Raw genomic sequence first — 15,468 nt, 5'->3', positions numbered from 1 at the left:
TTTTTTCTTAGGTGTTATGGTACTAGAAGACCAGGCTACACCGCCAGTTTCATCTACCTCACCCTGTATCAAAGCAGATATATTACCTGTTTCTACAACCTCCTGTTCAGGTGCCACCACATCAGCAATAGCAACAAAACCAGCTGCTATGGAAACATTTCCTGGTGATGGAGTGAATGGACAGCCTTGTGGTCACCATGGATCCCAAGATATTCTTGTGGACAGAGACATAGGGAAAAACTTCTCCAATATTTCTTCATCACAAGGTGATATTTTAAGGACTGGAGTTTCTTCAGAGCCATGGGACAGTGAAAATTCAGTTATTTCAGACCATTTGAGTAATCCTAGAAGCTACAAAAGAGAGACATTCCCAGATGGATCACCACAGACAGGCTTTACCAGCAACTGCCCGCAGTGCAATGCTATTGCCGTCAAAGAGCACGAGCAGATGGAAAATTCTTGCAGTGCTGGTAATAGCCATGAGGACCTTGATTGCTCAGACAGTGAGACTGCTGTTGCAGTTGTGGACAATTCTATTCCTGGTGACCAGCTGTGTGAACCCATTAAAATTGTCATCACAATGAGTACTACACCAAACACCACCCTCAGTGACCTGCCGGGCTCTGTCCACTTACAGGCCCTGGAAAGTGAGAGAACAAGCTCAGCCCTTGACTCTGGTGTAGTTAGAACAGGCTGGTCAAGTCAGCAAACTAATGAACAGCTCAGAATCCCTGTTATCACATTTGACCTGTCTGATGACAGTAAAGCTAAGCCTTGCACAGAAGTTAGTGAAAGTGAGAGAACTCCAGAAATGTTGAGGGCAGAGCTGTCATCCAACCAATGCTCTGGCTATGAATCGGGTGATGCAGTAAAGGACCTCAGCAACCCAGCAAATACACCTCTAGAAACTAACACTTGTTCAGATCCAAATCAGGAAAATGCTGTGGAAAATGTCCAGACTGTTGATTTAAGTTCTAAGGAAGACCTGCACAACCTAGACCCACAGTCCTGTAGAACTGCTCATGAAAAGAGGCACATGCGGGTGTTGAGTGTAGACAGCGGGACAGATGTGCTTTTAAGTAAGAATTCTGTGGAGGCATCTGACAAAGAAAAGACCTTACCAACCTCTAAATCAGATCTAGAAGCTAAAGAAGGTCAGATACCCAATGAATCTAACTTTCTAGAATTTGTCTCCCTCTTGGAATCCATTAATACCTCAAAGATGAAGACATCTAATCAATCCACTGTCAAAATGGAGACAACAAAGGAAAATGGGCTTGTTGGAGGTATTATGCATGGATTACAATTCTTTTGGAATAAAGATCTTGTGAAGAGTTTGATTACTTAGAGCAGCTTAGCTGGAGATCTGCATTAAGGCAAATTCCTTGAGGAAGACTGGTTTTGCTAATAGGACCAGGGTAGGACTGGACTTGGTGGGACAAAGTGGTTTAGTAAAAGTGTGTGATAGTGTCAGCTGCAGTTTTTCAATGTTTTTATTATTGAAGAAAACTTTTTTTTTTTTCCTCTAGGAAACATAATAATAAACTTAGTAGGTATCCATTATGTATTTAGTATTCTATATTAAAATAGTGTGCCTGGATTGTTGGAAAACCAGAAGTATCTTGCAAAAATGTGTCTAGCTTTAGCATTACACCTGCCCTTGCACATCTTCCCAGGCGCATTTTGAAGAGCGGTCTGTGTGCCTCTAAGTATGAAAGCTGGAGTTGTCACTGGAGATGGTTCAACTTCTAGCTAACACGTGTACACACATATACATACATTTCTAAATTTCCTGAATGGTTGTGGGTTGGCTTATAATTAAAAAAAAAAAAAAAAAAGGAAAATCATGTGCTTGTTCTCAATAGGTAAGAGTTTTGATTTTCAGTCACTTAAAATACTTGCGTTTTAAGGATGAAAGTTTGGTGGCTGTTTTCAGTGAAACCCCCCACTATTTTAATGAAAAATAGTATATTCTCATGCAGGGAATATAATCAAAAGGGCTTTTATTTAAAACAGAATCAATCAGCTAATTTAAAAACCTATATGCAGTACAATTTATAGCTTTTATATAGAAATTTCTGGGTTTAATCAGCATTGTCATTGCTGTCACTGAGCTCAGTGACCCTTATCTGTTGGGAAGGACTGTTGTTTGTAGTGTCTCTAGCAGCCCTCCAGCAAAATTAGTAGGGCTATTTAATGAGAATGTGAGATACAGTGCAGTGAGGGCAGATGCAATCTCGGGGCACTTCCCCAAGTGGCCAGCAGAATTGGTTTAGAAGATCTGAGTCAAAGTAAAATAAGACAACTTGTATCTTCTCCTTCTCCAAAATGTTTGGTTTACCTTATACCCTATGATAAGCTGTTTTAAAAAAGCCTAAGAGGATGCAGTCTGAATACTTAGTTTGCATGGAAGGTAAGAAACTTAATGCTACCCTAGAGTAACAGCTTGGCACTTCTATTTTGTCTGCTCCCTGTTTCACCAGCTTGTTCCTGCAAGAGCCTTCCATTACACGAAAAATGCGCAACTGGCTTAAAAGGTTTTTAAAAACTGTTGTGAAATGTGTGCTTTTATCTTGTTAAAGAAATAAGTAGGATTATCTTCTCAGTGTGTCATTTCCTTTTAGATTCCATTTACCTTTCACTCTGTCTTTCTCTAAGTCTGTCCTGTCCAACGTATTACACCCTTATGTCATTCCATCTTTCACCAGGGTCCATTTGTTCTTCCACTTTTTCTAGTTCTATGCCTTTCCTTCCTCAGTCATCTCTTCTGTTTTGGCACAGTTTTGGCACTCTCCTCCTGTGCCACCTCCTTATTTGTCTTCCTCTTCATATTGCTATGCTCTTGTCTTTCTTTCTGTTCTTCCTAGCAATCCACACTGTTGCTGGTTTAGGCTTTCCTACTCTTTTGAGCCCACCTAAAGCTGTTGCCTCCCCACAGTTTGCATTTACTTCTCCTGTACTTACCCTCCTCTCAATTCCTTCATTAGAAGGAATTGAGAGGAAAGTAAGTATAGGAGAAGTGAATTTTTTTTCACCTAGACCTGCTGCCTCTCTTCTGGTGTATCTTACCCATCTCTCCCGCCTTCTCAGGCTATTTATTCTTCATTGCAATTTCTGTCCTTCTCTGTCAAGTTTATCAGCCTGCCCTGCTGGCTCCAGTCTGTGCTCTGGTTGCCCAAGACAAGTGCTGAGCAAGCCCTGCTTCTCACCTGAGCCCTGCTGAGCCCTGCTGGATTCTTGCTGGATTCCTGGGGTGCAGAGTCACCTACCTGCACAACAGCACACAGCAACATGAGGGGTGCAGCAAGCAGATTTTGATCTTCTGTATTCCTCAGCCATAAAAAGGATTGTATTATTTACACAATAATTGTACCTCTGAGTGATGTGGCTTAGCTGGAAAAGAGAATTTCAGAGGTAAATTTAAATGAAAATTAAAAAAGAGAGAGTGCAGCTAATCTAGAAGGGTCTTTCAGACAAGTACCCTCAGATAATATGAACAGGGAGGATTGCTGTATGAGAGAAAGCAATGGATGATCAGAATAAGTGAGATTCAGATTCCACAGTGAAAACCCAAACCCCAACCCCAAAGCTTATTCATGTGTGTGTAGTTGTTGTGCTTTAGAGCTGATGAACAAGATTCTTATCATGAGGAAACGTGAAGGAAACAGATCGCGAGGAAACAGAAGAATTCTGCTCTTCCCTCAAACCAAGCACTCATTTAGTGACTTGAACTGAATTTCATAGAATCACAGAATGGTTTTGTTCGGAAGAGACCTTAAACATCATCTAGTTCCAAACCTTTGCCATGGGCAGGGACATCTTCCACTAGGCCAGGATGCTCAAAGCCCCATCCAACCTAGCTTTGAGCATTAGGGATGGGACATCCACTGCTTGTCTGGACAACCTGTTTTGGTGCCTCAGCATCCTCACAGTAAAGAATTTCTTCCTAATATCTATTCTAAATCTTCCTATTTCTCTTTTCTTAAGTCTGTACTTTTGTGAGACAGTGAAGTTGAGCTGCATAGATGTGTAATTAAGTGTCTCTGCAATATGGGCTCAGCAAGTGTCATCCTGAAACAGAAGATGGACTGAAAAAGGGGTGCCCTGCAGGAGCAGGGATGGCAGCTGTGGATTCTGCACCTCAATCTGGTGCTGTGGGAAAAAGGAGATTCAATCTGAGCTCCTTGAGCTTGGGAGAGGTAGTTCAAAGGCAGTTATTTTTAAGAGCAAGTAGGCTTTGTTTTCCAGCCTAGTCAGAACGTGCTGTTTGTTAAAATAAATTACTGTCATTACTGGCAGCTTCCCCTTAGCAAGACTGAATTTTAGGAATGAGAAAGCCTTTAATTTGTTTACAGCCTTGAAATTGCAAATATGCTTTAATAATATAGTATCTTGGAACAGATCTGAATAAACATTATTCCCACATTAGAGTGGTTGTTAAGAAAAGTGTGTATGTGTGTGTGGGAATACAGAGTCAGGCTATGCACCAGTTGTTTTGAGGGAGGAGGTTGGTTCTGTTTGGTTTTTGTTCTTTTAACCTTGCAAACTGTCTAATTGGCAAAAGTTAGCAATAGATGTCGGGTCCAAATGAGCATGAAATGCACCCCAGAAAGATTTTTATTAGGCAATGTGAAAAACTTGGCAAATTCCTGGAAAGCTGGATATTCAGAGCTTTGCAAAAGAAAGCTGATATTTTGCGTAATTTGTGGAAGGTATGGAGAAGGGCTCATCAGAACAGTCTGGCATGTGAGTGAATGTCACAGATGGGTCTTTGTTATGGGTGGTCCCTCACAGAACTTGTGTGTTCTGTGGAAGTAGAAGAGTTATAATCCTGACCACATAAGCCTTTGCCAGTAGACAGCTTGGTAAAATGCACTACAAGAAAATGAAAGCCTTTCTTTACACTTCTGAGGGTGCCAGATTTAACCTGTTAAAATACAGGATATAAAAGCTCTAAGAGCTATTCTATAGCCACTCTACCTCTTCTAGATTGTGAGAAAATACCACTGGTACTGTTGCTAAAACTGACTTTCAGACCAGTGTCTTTTTAGTTTTGAATCACACTTGTATCACCCCCATGATGAAAGTGTGTTGTAGGACAACCACAAATTTTTTTTCAGTCTTCAAGAAGTGTAAAGAAACCTGGGTTTATTGGCTGCTTTGGGTCCCTCTGATGTGTCTTGAACCAAGTAAGAGCAGTTGTGCATCAGACTTATGCAGGGCAAAGCCTCCTGTATGTCCCCTTTGGCACAGCAAGCTTCTAATCTAGGACAGACAGTATTATCACCCTGGGAGCAAAGCCTGATGTGGGAGTGGTGGGGACTGGCACGGGAGAAACTAAACCAGGACTGCATGGCCTGAATTTAGATGTTTTGCAGGCTCTTTTTAGAAAATGTACTCATCATTCTGGGCAGTGCACAAACCACAACCTCAAGTGAGTTGTTCTGGATCCCAAGCAATTACCCTTCTCCTATAAAAAACTAAAACATACTCCTGTGGGTATTTTTAGACTTTTTTTTTTTTTCCCCTTGCATGTGAGAAAGAAGATTATCACACGCCATGTAGTCATGGGGAAGAGGAATCTTGTGCATTGAGTCACTGGTGCAGTTGACAGCCATGGTGGGAAGTGACAAGCAGGTGATTTTGCTGGCAGGGAGGTAGCACCTAGGAAATTAAGCCCTGCCTGGTGCTAGCTCATCTCTTGGAGCAGCTGTGTATCATCCCAGACTCTTCTGCCAGAAAGGGGCCACATGGCATGTGGTGCACCTCTTTGGATGTGGAGGAACTGGTGTACAGAAGTTAGTTAGTTAGAAGTTAGTTCTCTGAATCTGATGCTCCGTGTGTAAGGCTTGACAGGTTAAAATTTTAAAATTTCAGTCTTTAAGTCGAAGAGGTAGTAGTATGTATGATGGCAAGTCTGACATCTGCAAAGAAAATACAAGGTTATTTCAGAGGTCTGCGTTCTGATGTAATTGGTAGGTATAATGATTAGGCTACTTATTTCTAGCTCTGCTGCTGACACAAAAGATTGTTTCGAGCAAGTCACTTCCTGTGGCAGGTACAGTGCCTATTGCTAGTTCTTCCTGTTGCTTCAGAATTAATGTGGCAACCCTCATTAATGGATAATGCCATGTGCTTCTTCAGTGTCCATGCAGAACTCTTGTAGCAACTCCTGGACAGTGTGGTATTCCCTTGGCACTCCTGTTGTTTGGTGGATGACCAACTTAAATGTCAGTTTTTTCTTTTAACGTATTTGTGGCATAATAGGAAAATTTCCATTGAGAATAAAGTGTGTAAGCTAGATGTTTCTGCTAAAGCAGTTGGTGATGAAAGGATTAAAAATGTTCTTAGGGTTTATAATCCACATATATGAATGGCACACTTCACAGTTTGTAGAACTTTGGTTTCATACTGGTGCTAACAAAAGCATAGAGCGATTTGAAATCATTTCTTTGTGGCTGAACAGGCAGCAAATATATTTTAACGTGAAAATTTCTGTTTTGGAACATAATGTTGATGAAGAAAGTGGATTCTGTAGCAAAGCAATTAATGAACAGAAGAGAGACAGGCTTAATTAGCTTAATTCTGCTTGCCCAGGTTTCAAACCAGATGGTGTTTGAAATTATGACAGCAGTGGCATTTTATTTTACAGGAGTGAGCTGTGAAGGTTGGGAGAGGGATATGTCAGATGAGGAAGAAGGCTTGGAAGACTGTGGCCACAAATAGTAAAAATGTTTTGGAGGAAAGTTATAGAGTAATAATATTTCATTCTAATTACCTAATAATAATGTGACTTAAAGGCTGAGATACAGTATCACAATAACCAACTATCGGTGTATCACAGAATTAAAGAATGGTTTCAGTCAGAAGGGACCTTAATAAAAAAGGTTAAGAAAACTGCCCCTGCCCCTCCTTGGGCAGGGATGCCTTCCACTAGACCAGGTTGCTCAGAGCCCTATCCAACCTGGCCTTGAGCACTTCCAGGAATGAGGCATTCATAACTTCTCGGGGCAAGTTGTGCCAGTTCCTCACCACTCTCAGAGTGAAGAATTTATTCCAAATATCCAATCTAAACCTGCCCTCTTTCAATTTAAAGACGTTCCCCCTTGTTTTATCATTAAACACTCTTTAAAAAGTCCTTATTCAGATTTCTTGTGGTCTCTCTTCAGGTACTGAAAGGCTGCAATTAGGTGTCCCTGGAGCTTTCTCTAGGCTGTAATCTCAGCCAACTCTCCCACCCTTTCCTCGCAGGAGAGAGGTTCCATCCCTCTGATCATCTTGGTGGCCCTCCTCTGGACTCCCTGTATTAAAATATGTACAAAGGCTGTTTAATTTCAGCTGTAAAATTGTTTGCAGCCTCCTCCTAGAGAAGAACAAGAGTTTGTCTGTAAAGATGATTTGGGATGCTTAAAATCTGTTCTATAAATTAAAAAGTTACATGGCAAAATAAATTATGGTACTGTAAATGCTTTTAAATTAGGAGTTCATTTGTCAGCACTGGGATGGTATACTTGTAAGTAATGTTGATATGCTGTTTAAAGTCTTTAGTGCAGAAAAAATGTTTACTGATAGTATCTTATGTATGGGACATATAAGAATTGTTCCTTTTCATAAGTATTTTACCATGATAACTTAAGCTTATGTCTTGTTCTCTATCAAAATATGAAAATGGTACACAGACCAAAACTTGGCTGTTTATGCAGGACTCTTCTGAATCACCCTGCACCAAGACTGATTTAGCCATGAGTCCTGATAGTTACACCTCATATGTCTGAGTCATGTGGCATATAATTTCCAGATAAATTATGTAGTTATTGCAGAGCTTAGGTCCGATCTTGATACTACTGTGAGCCCAGCCATGCATGAGCTGGAGACGTGTGGAGCAGTGGATAAGGGTAAATGACACAGGGAGAAGTGTAAGTACAGTGCCATGTTGTCCTCTTTAGTCTGCTCTTGCACTTGGAAAAGGTTATCCTGGTGTTTGAGCTTTGCCAGCACAATTTCCGTGCAGGGAGCGTTTGGTGACGTAGGGCTGATTGGATTGCGTACTCTGGCAGGACACTCCTAGTCTAGACACCTCTATCTTAATTTAAATACTGAAGGTGTAAGTCACTTGGAAGAAGATGAGTAATAATCTTGAAAACCAGTCACAAAGCCATCATGGCCCACTTTTCCAGTGCTGGAAGTACTCATCACCATGCTATTGTCTGATTGGCATATAAAGCCTATAAGAAGCCGTATGTTTAGGTTTTTGTTATTATGCCTCTTTACCACAGCAGGAAAAAGAAGTCTGCAAGGCTTGTGGTTTGGAATGGAAAAGAGAGAAACATATTCTGAAACCACTGGATAATCAGATTTTTTAAAAAATCCTTTTAATTGTTCCAGCCCTAAAGCTAGTTTGGGGCACTATGGGACCATTTAGGTTATTTAAACCACAGTTTCTGATCTCTATCAATTATTCTTACAGCTTGAACAGCCCAAGCCTTTAGGAAGGTCATTTTGATAGGTATCTGTGGCTCCATCACCATCCACAGGTATGGTTACATCATTAAGGGGGTGCTTCAGTAATGACAGTTTCTGCTTAACCTGGAGTTTGAATCTTTAACTAGGAAAGGAAAAAAATTGTTCTCTTCCCCTAACTGCCTTTTTTTTTTTTTTCCCAAGATAAAATAAAATAGACCTGGAAGACCTATTGAATTTTGCATCCATGCACAACAAAGTATTTCCCTGTACCAAACTTGTGCTCGTTTCATTGTATAGCACAGTTTCATTTATAGCACAGGCTTTAGGGTATGAGGGGGCTTTGTCCTGTGAATTGAAACTGGTGTAGAGTTGTTTTAGCTCATGAGGGTATATTTGTTTCTAGAAATAATGTATTGGTAGATCACAATTTGAGGAAAACAAGACAGATGATCTGAAAGGCCTGCATATGCAAAAGCTTGTTTACTTTTTTCAGTTTTATCAGCTTACATTATAAAAGTGGCTCTTTACAAGTCTTTGTTCTGTTTTATCCTTAGACTGACTTAGATATCACACCACTGTTTCTTGACTGGTGATTCTTGTAGGTTAGGATGGTAATTATATTGGTGAGAAATATGGCTTAAGATACGGAATTTTCAGTGGGGCAAAATTTCTGTGTTTTTTTTCCTTGATCTGAGGTGTTTAAACAGCTGGTATTGCAAGAAGTCTGGGTAAATGTGTTTCAAAGTGCTTTACTTGGTGCAAAAAGCTACCAGGACTTACTGAGGTATCTCCAACAAGCACCCCTGTTTTCCATTTCAAGTATTTAATTGCACAACTGCACAGGGTGCTTATGAAATCACTGTCTTAGTTGCACTTTAAAACCTTAACAGATAATTTTTTTGGTTTATAAACAAAACACAGTTGAAAAATGTTTCACTATTCACCATGAATATGTTGTACACACACATATATATGAATAAATGACATGCATGTGTAAAGAGGTAATATAAATATAATTGGTACTCAAAGTAGTAGAAATTGGACAAATACTTCATGTGTATTTTTAAATCTATAGTTCTGTATTTTCCAAGTTTAGGATAATCTGCTGTGAAATTGTTTTGCCAGTTTGCCCTTTGTCCTGTGCCAGGTGTGTGGCCAGTGGGGAAGAGGGATTAGGCAGCTATCTGCTTTCCTGTCCAAGAGCTCTATTTCCTTTGAAGGTGCTGCTTTCCCTTTTGTAAAGTGGGAATGGATCAGTGCTTCTGCTTTTCCACTGCCAGCATATACAGCTTGGGAACAAATTACAACCCCCAGGGAAGCAGCCTCTTACCATTCTAGATTAGGAACAGATTGCTTCCCTCTGAAACAATAGGGGAAGCAAAGCAGAAATTCTCTCGTTTGTCCTCTACTTCACACAGTATGTTCTTGAAATGGCCCATTCATGACGGCCAGAGTACCTCTTCATCCAGTTTTGTGGTTGTATTGTTTTAAGTATATGGGTAGTGCTTTCCGTAATACTAGCAAATACTGCAGTTATAGATTTTCATTTTTAGATGCTCTTGTTCAGTAGTTAATGAATGAAACTCTTGAAAGTCATCTGTGGAGAGTGGCTCCACTTCACTGCCCTGTTTTCCAGATAGCCAGATGACGGAGAAAAAAGAAGAAATGGTGGGAACAGAAAAGCACTGTGAGCAACTTCCTAAACAGGAAAGATCAGATGTACAAAGCCAAGATCGTGCTAGTACTAGTCCGGTGCTACCAGAGTCTGCCAAATTTGCAGCACTGTAAGGCCAGTTTACTTTACAATTTTGTACTTCAAAGATATGATGTAAGCTGTTTTGTTTCACTGAGTAGAAATGACATAAACTTTTAATTAACCTCTCTTTCTTTTTGTTTTATTGAGAACAAGAAAAAAGTTCCTCATAGTAGTTTTGAAACATTTTTGTGTCAAGTTACCAGGGCAGCAGGCAAAGGCAGATAATCTACCGGGTAACTTCTCAGCAAGACAGTTCTGTCTTGCAAGTAATAAGTGGACCTGAGGCATCTGTGCAAGATGAGCTCTCCGTGGATGCAATGCATGTGTTCATAGATGAAAATGGTGAGTTTATCTAGTTGGGATAATTACAATGCATGAGGAAATTTCTAAACACTTCAGATGTCCTGGAAGGAAATTTCTCTTGTCTGTTACTGGTTGCATGTTTTTCTCTGTGTGTGGGGAACAAAAAAGGCTTAGTGATTTAAAGTCAGATGAGCAATAGATAGTTTCCAAATCCACCAACGACCATCACAGACTCAAGCCTTACATAATGCCTGAATTTTGTCTTCCAAACATCATCCTTAAAAGATGCTGGCTAGGCCAGAAGACAACTTCTGTCCCATCAGAAGAACCCCTGGTGTTTTCTGCCTGGATAGAAGTTTTGCACTGACCTGGCTGGGCAAAATATGACTCCTTTTTGCAGTTTTGTTCTTCAACTGGCTCAGACTGACCTCTTGATATGGTGGTGCTTGCTGTCATTTGTAGTTGTGATCTGCTGCTCCTTTAAAGAAAATTAATGAGTGACCTAGTCTTGCCCCATGCATATACTTGGGATGCCACTGCTCTGAAGCTATTCTTGGAGTCTGAAGCTGTTGGATGGATTTGAGTCCTGTGTAGTACCCTGTGAGGTACTGGCTCATACCTCTGAAAGACAGCTGTCCCAAAAGTCCTATTTCCTTTAAAGTTGCCTTCAAAACCAGCATGGAGTGAGTGCTCATGGTCCTGGGCCTGTGACCTTGGAGATACTTTGGTTTTCTGCCTGTTCCTGCTGGCAGCCTGCAGCCCCTGCTGTGCTGTGGGCAGAAGGGCAGCAGCTGCCAGTGGGGCAGGAGACACAGCCTCTGGGTCAGCCAGCACCCACCCTTGACTTTGTGCTGCCTCTGCAAAAAGGGAGGAGCTGTGGCTGCAGTTCTAGCAGAACTTTTTTGCTTTGTACCTCCTGACCTCACCTTTGTGAATGGAAAGAGGAAAATCTGATTTCATATTTTATGGTGAACTTACATTAATTGATGTGTTCTGCGTTTAATTGCCTTTTAAATTTTCACTGTGACTTCTGTGTTTTGATTTTCTCAGGTTTTCAGTTGTTCAAATGTTAATTTGCTTTCTGAAATCTAAAATGAGCCTAATGCACAGACTGAAAAAATATATTTATAAATATGCCTGACATGAAATGTGTATTTTATAAATTTCTTGTGTACACAAATGATCGCATCATGGAACTGACATTTTTTCCCTCTGTATTTTCTAAAGGAGAAATTAGATCCTGCTATTTAAAAGCTGGCTGTCAGAAGGAAGGAAATTTTAGACATCAGCTATCAAATTGTGATTGTATGTCAAATGCTCAGTAAGTAAGCCTTTATTTTTAGAAACATTGAAAGTTTTCATTGCTGGAAACTCTGAAACTGTAGCTGTGAAAGATACATATGAAGGGGAGTAATGGTGAATAAATGTGCTAACCTTTTCTAGAGAAGGCAAAGCATGAAAATTTTTCTGCTTTCTGCTGAAACAGTGACAGCTTTGTAAAAACATAGGAAAGAAAAAGTGAAAGTGAAAATTAGAGCTATCCACTTGGCTTTAATTACTTTCTGGGAATAGCTAAAGTCAAGTGTAGCTATTATAAATAAAATTGTAAACAAAGTAAGTGTGACTGTTCTATCAACCTTATCTTGTTTGGTTCCCATACTTGTTGCATTCTTTGAAAAAATTTAGTGTTGAGTTAGTATCAGTCATGGGCCTGTGGATTCTAGCAGCAGAGCCTTTCACCTTGCATTAAATCTCTTAATGATAATTTGCTGTTCTGATGAGGTATCCAAACAATTTTCTTTTTTCAAAAGTTATTTTTAGAGTGATCCGTACAAATCCTGTATTTATTACTGTGGTTTCCACACTCTTCCCTGTGATCTTTGTTTGCATAGCTGTAAAAAGAATTTTAGCTATTCATAAGTATTTTAAAGAAATAATTTTGTTTTTTCATACTGTTTTACAGCGTTTAGAGAAGTTGAGTGAGGGAGTGAGAATGGTCTTCTTTTAATAGCAAATATTGTTCTTCAAGTGTTTGGCTTTTAGTGGAGACTTTTGCAAAACTTGGGACCATATTAAAAACAGCATTAGTATTTTAGATATAATGCTAATATGAGAGACAGGGGAATAATGCTTTTATTTGTCAGTGGGCAAAGAGTAAAAAAAAAAAATAAGTTGAGTAGTAGATATGTTCTGTCTGTCTTTAGCAGAATAACCCTCTCCCCTGCCACCATCCTTGTAGAGTTGAGTGTTGACCTGAAAAAAATCAAACATTTTACTCTGGTTCTATTTATTTCTTGCAACTCTCTTTGTTTCACCTTGCACAGAACACCCTTCTGCTCCCTCTTGCTGTATCTATGAACTTGAATCTGTCCTAAATTCAGAAATAGTTTTCTGTCCCCTGACTTTTAACAGTTCATTTGTTTTTAATCAGAGGAAGGACCATCTTCCTTCTCTTGTAAGAAGTCATGCTGAATCTGCTTTTGCTAGATGCTTATGTGTCACCACTGTCTTCCTCTGCTAAGTGCAGTTTTTCAGTTGTGGTTTGCAGACCTTAAGGGATGAGGTTTATTTTTAAAGGGTCTACTCAATCCTGTTAACAAAAGCAAGTTCAGCTATTCTTTACAGGCACTTACATGCATGTCATTTCTTAAATGTGCACCTTTGCTGGAAGTCTCAGAGTATAGTGGTAGTTCAGACCAGAGAATGAAACAGATTAGCAAATAGGAGTGGGTTCCCAGGACCCTTTCTTTGTGGAAGTCAGTGGGAAGCCAGAACACGAGCTTTTCCAAGAAGAGAGCAGCATAAAGGCAAGTGCAAAGCAGAAGTTAATATGAAAAATAAGGAAAGAGGACAAGGAGCTTTAAGTATGCTTAAGCTGGTTTTTGCAGGGGTAATTTGTAATGTCTAGGGCAGAGAGATGAGTGAGAGCTGTTTGTTCGGTGGGCAGTTTCTACCATCGGTGAGTAAATTGAAGGGTAGCATAGGAATGAATGGGTTTTTGTTTTTTCTTCAGGTGTCCAACCATCAAGTAGTTTTGTATTTAGACAATAAGGAGCACGTAGAGCATGTAGAAAATGGAGGAGCAAACCTGCTTTAAGGTTTGCAGTACAGATACAGTAGGGATGCAGTACAGGCATGATGCATCTTTCCCTCTCCCCTGTCCCCACCTGCAAGCTTGCTCATCAGTTGTGTCAGGTTACTTTCTTTTTCCTAAAGATAAACCAAATGATCAATGAAGGAAAGGTTATTAGTTAAAAAAAAAAAAAAAAGCAAGTACAATGAAATAAAGCACAAGGTGTAATCAGCAAGTACTTAACCTTTTCTGTGTGTCTGTCTGTAGAGGGTTCTTGATGAAAATTATTCCCTTGAGGGTGAGCCCTTTCAGGTGGAGATATTCATTGTAAGAAAAGTCCATACCAACAGGGGATGCTGCTGTTATGGAAGGATATTGGAAAATAGACACGGAAAGCACCTCTGAGATGAGCATGACTTATCTACCAGCCCATGAAAAAGTTAACTAAGGAGAAGACAATGATTTTGACAGTACATCTTCATGAGCAATTGAAATGGTGCAGAAACAATGAATACTGTTAGGCCTGGTGTCTGAATTCATTAATGAGCCATCCAAATTAGATTTCATGAGTCAAGAGATGCAAGAGAAAATTAATGCCTAGCCAAAAGAGGTGTCATCCTCCTTTCATAGGAGGGAGTAGATTTTTGGTCTCATGGGGCCCAGATTTCAGAATTTAAAATAAGCATAGAGAACAATACAAGGGTTTGCAGTAGATGTGTGTGAGCTCTTTAAACACTTATCACCAATCATGCTTGCTTTATACTGTTAAGATTAAGCTGCTCCTAAGGGGAAAATGTCAAACTCAGTTGAGGAAGTGGAGTAAACATGTGGATTTGAATGGACTGTGCCCTGATGTGCTTCTTTATGAGGAGAATTGGTCCAGGCTCAAGGATGACAAGAGGCCTCTTGCTTTGTGGGTGTTTTTGGGAGTCACTGGTGTCTAGGAGCTGTGATGCTTCTGGATAACGCTGCAGTTGTGAAAAGGGAAGGAATTTTGACTGAAGAAGGTATGAACTGTGCCTGATTTGTCAAGAGTAAGGTAATTGCCTTATGAATTGGCCATAGGTAATTATCTTTTAACAGTGTTATGCAAAAATGAAGATGTTTAAATATTACTTCAAAAAAGCTCTTAAAGAAAGCCTTGAGGCAGACTATCTAACGTTTTATGATCTTCAATTCAAATTATAACTTTCTATTTCTGTCTATTGAGTCCTAAAATTGTCTTCTCCATTTGTAAGCTTAAGCATTTCAAATCAGACTATTCAGAACTGAAATTAAAGTAGTATTCCCATGGCCCATAAACATTTTATCTTCTTGGCATAGCATCTGGAATTAATTTTTCACAAATAATTCAAAATCTTAACAATGTCACTGTCAGAGAAGTGAGGATGTGTTGCAGTTTTATTTTTCTTCTTTGTTTTTGTGTGCTTCCTGCTTTTCATTTGCTTAGGAGGGGCTGGATGGACAACAATGGATTGCAGTGTGCCAGAGAAAGCTGATGTCCAAATCTGAAGGAGTCTCTGATTTCTGCCTTCAGAGACTCCTTGACATTGTAGGCAATACTGTTAAAGGGAATTAGACTTTGTCTTGTCAAATATCAGTGGTCCGTCACCTCTTTTTGGTTCTACAATGTTGTGAGACGATCTTTAGAGTATTCTCCAGTTATCAATATGAAAATATATTTCATAATTTTTTACTTTGTGTCTTTGGTTGGTTGGTTTGGTTTTTTTAGTTTATTGTTGGCTTTTTCAACTATAGTAGTTGTCTTAATATTACCTGTACCTGTAGTCCTTGTCCTTGGAAATTTTCAGAGCTTCTTAAATGTAGTATTAATACTTTCTTATTAATAATTTTCAAAACTATCTCTTACTTC

At 39.6% G+C, this 15,468-nt stretch overlaps 1 protein-coding gene across 1 annotated transcript in view; it reads left to right on the top strand.

Moving 5' to 3' along the window:
- Positions 1-15,468, top strand: part of PCNX2 (pecanex 2) — a 151,371-nt gene that overhangs the window by 12,115 nt on the left and 123,788 nt on the right. Inside the window, exons 5-8 of the mRNA XM_083856391.1 lie at positions 12-1,286; positions 10,100-10,247; positions 10,416-10,561; positions 11,750-11,843. Coding sequence (XP_083712517.1) covers positions 12-1,286; positions 10,100-10,247; positions 10,416-10,561; positions 11,750-11,843 — 1,663 coding nt within the window. The remainder of the gene's footprint in view (positions 1-11; positions 1,287-10,099; positions 10,248-10,415; positions 10,562-11,749; positions 11,844-15,468) is intronic.

This window comes from Zosterops lateralis, assembly GCF_965231275.1.
Source record: "Zosterops lateralis genome assembly, chromosome: 3".
Taxonomy (NCBI): domain Eukaryota; kingdom Metazoa; phylum Chordata; class Aves; order Passeriformes; family Zosteropidae; genus Zosterops; species Zosterops lateralis.
Note: the sequence above shows the minus strand (reverse complement) of the source record. Positions and strands in the feature narration are given on the sequence as shown.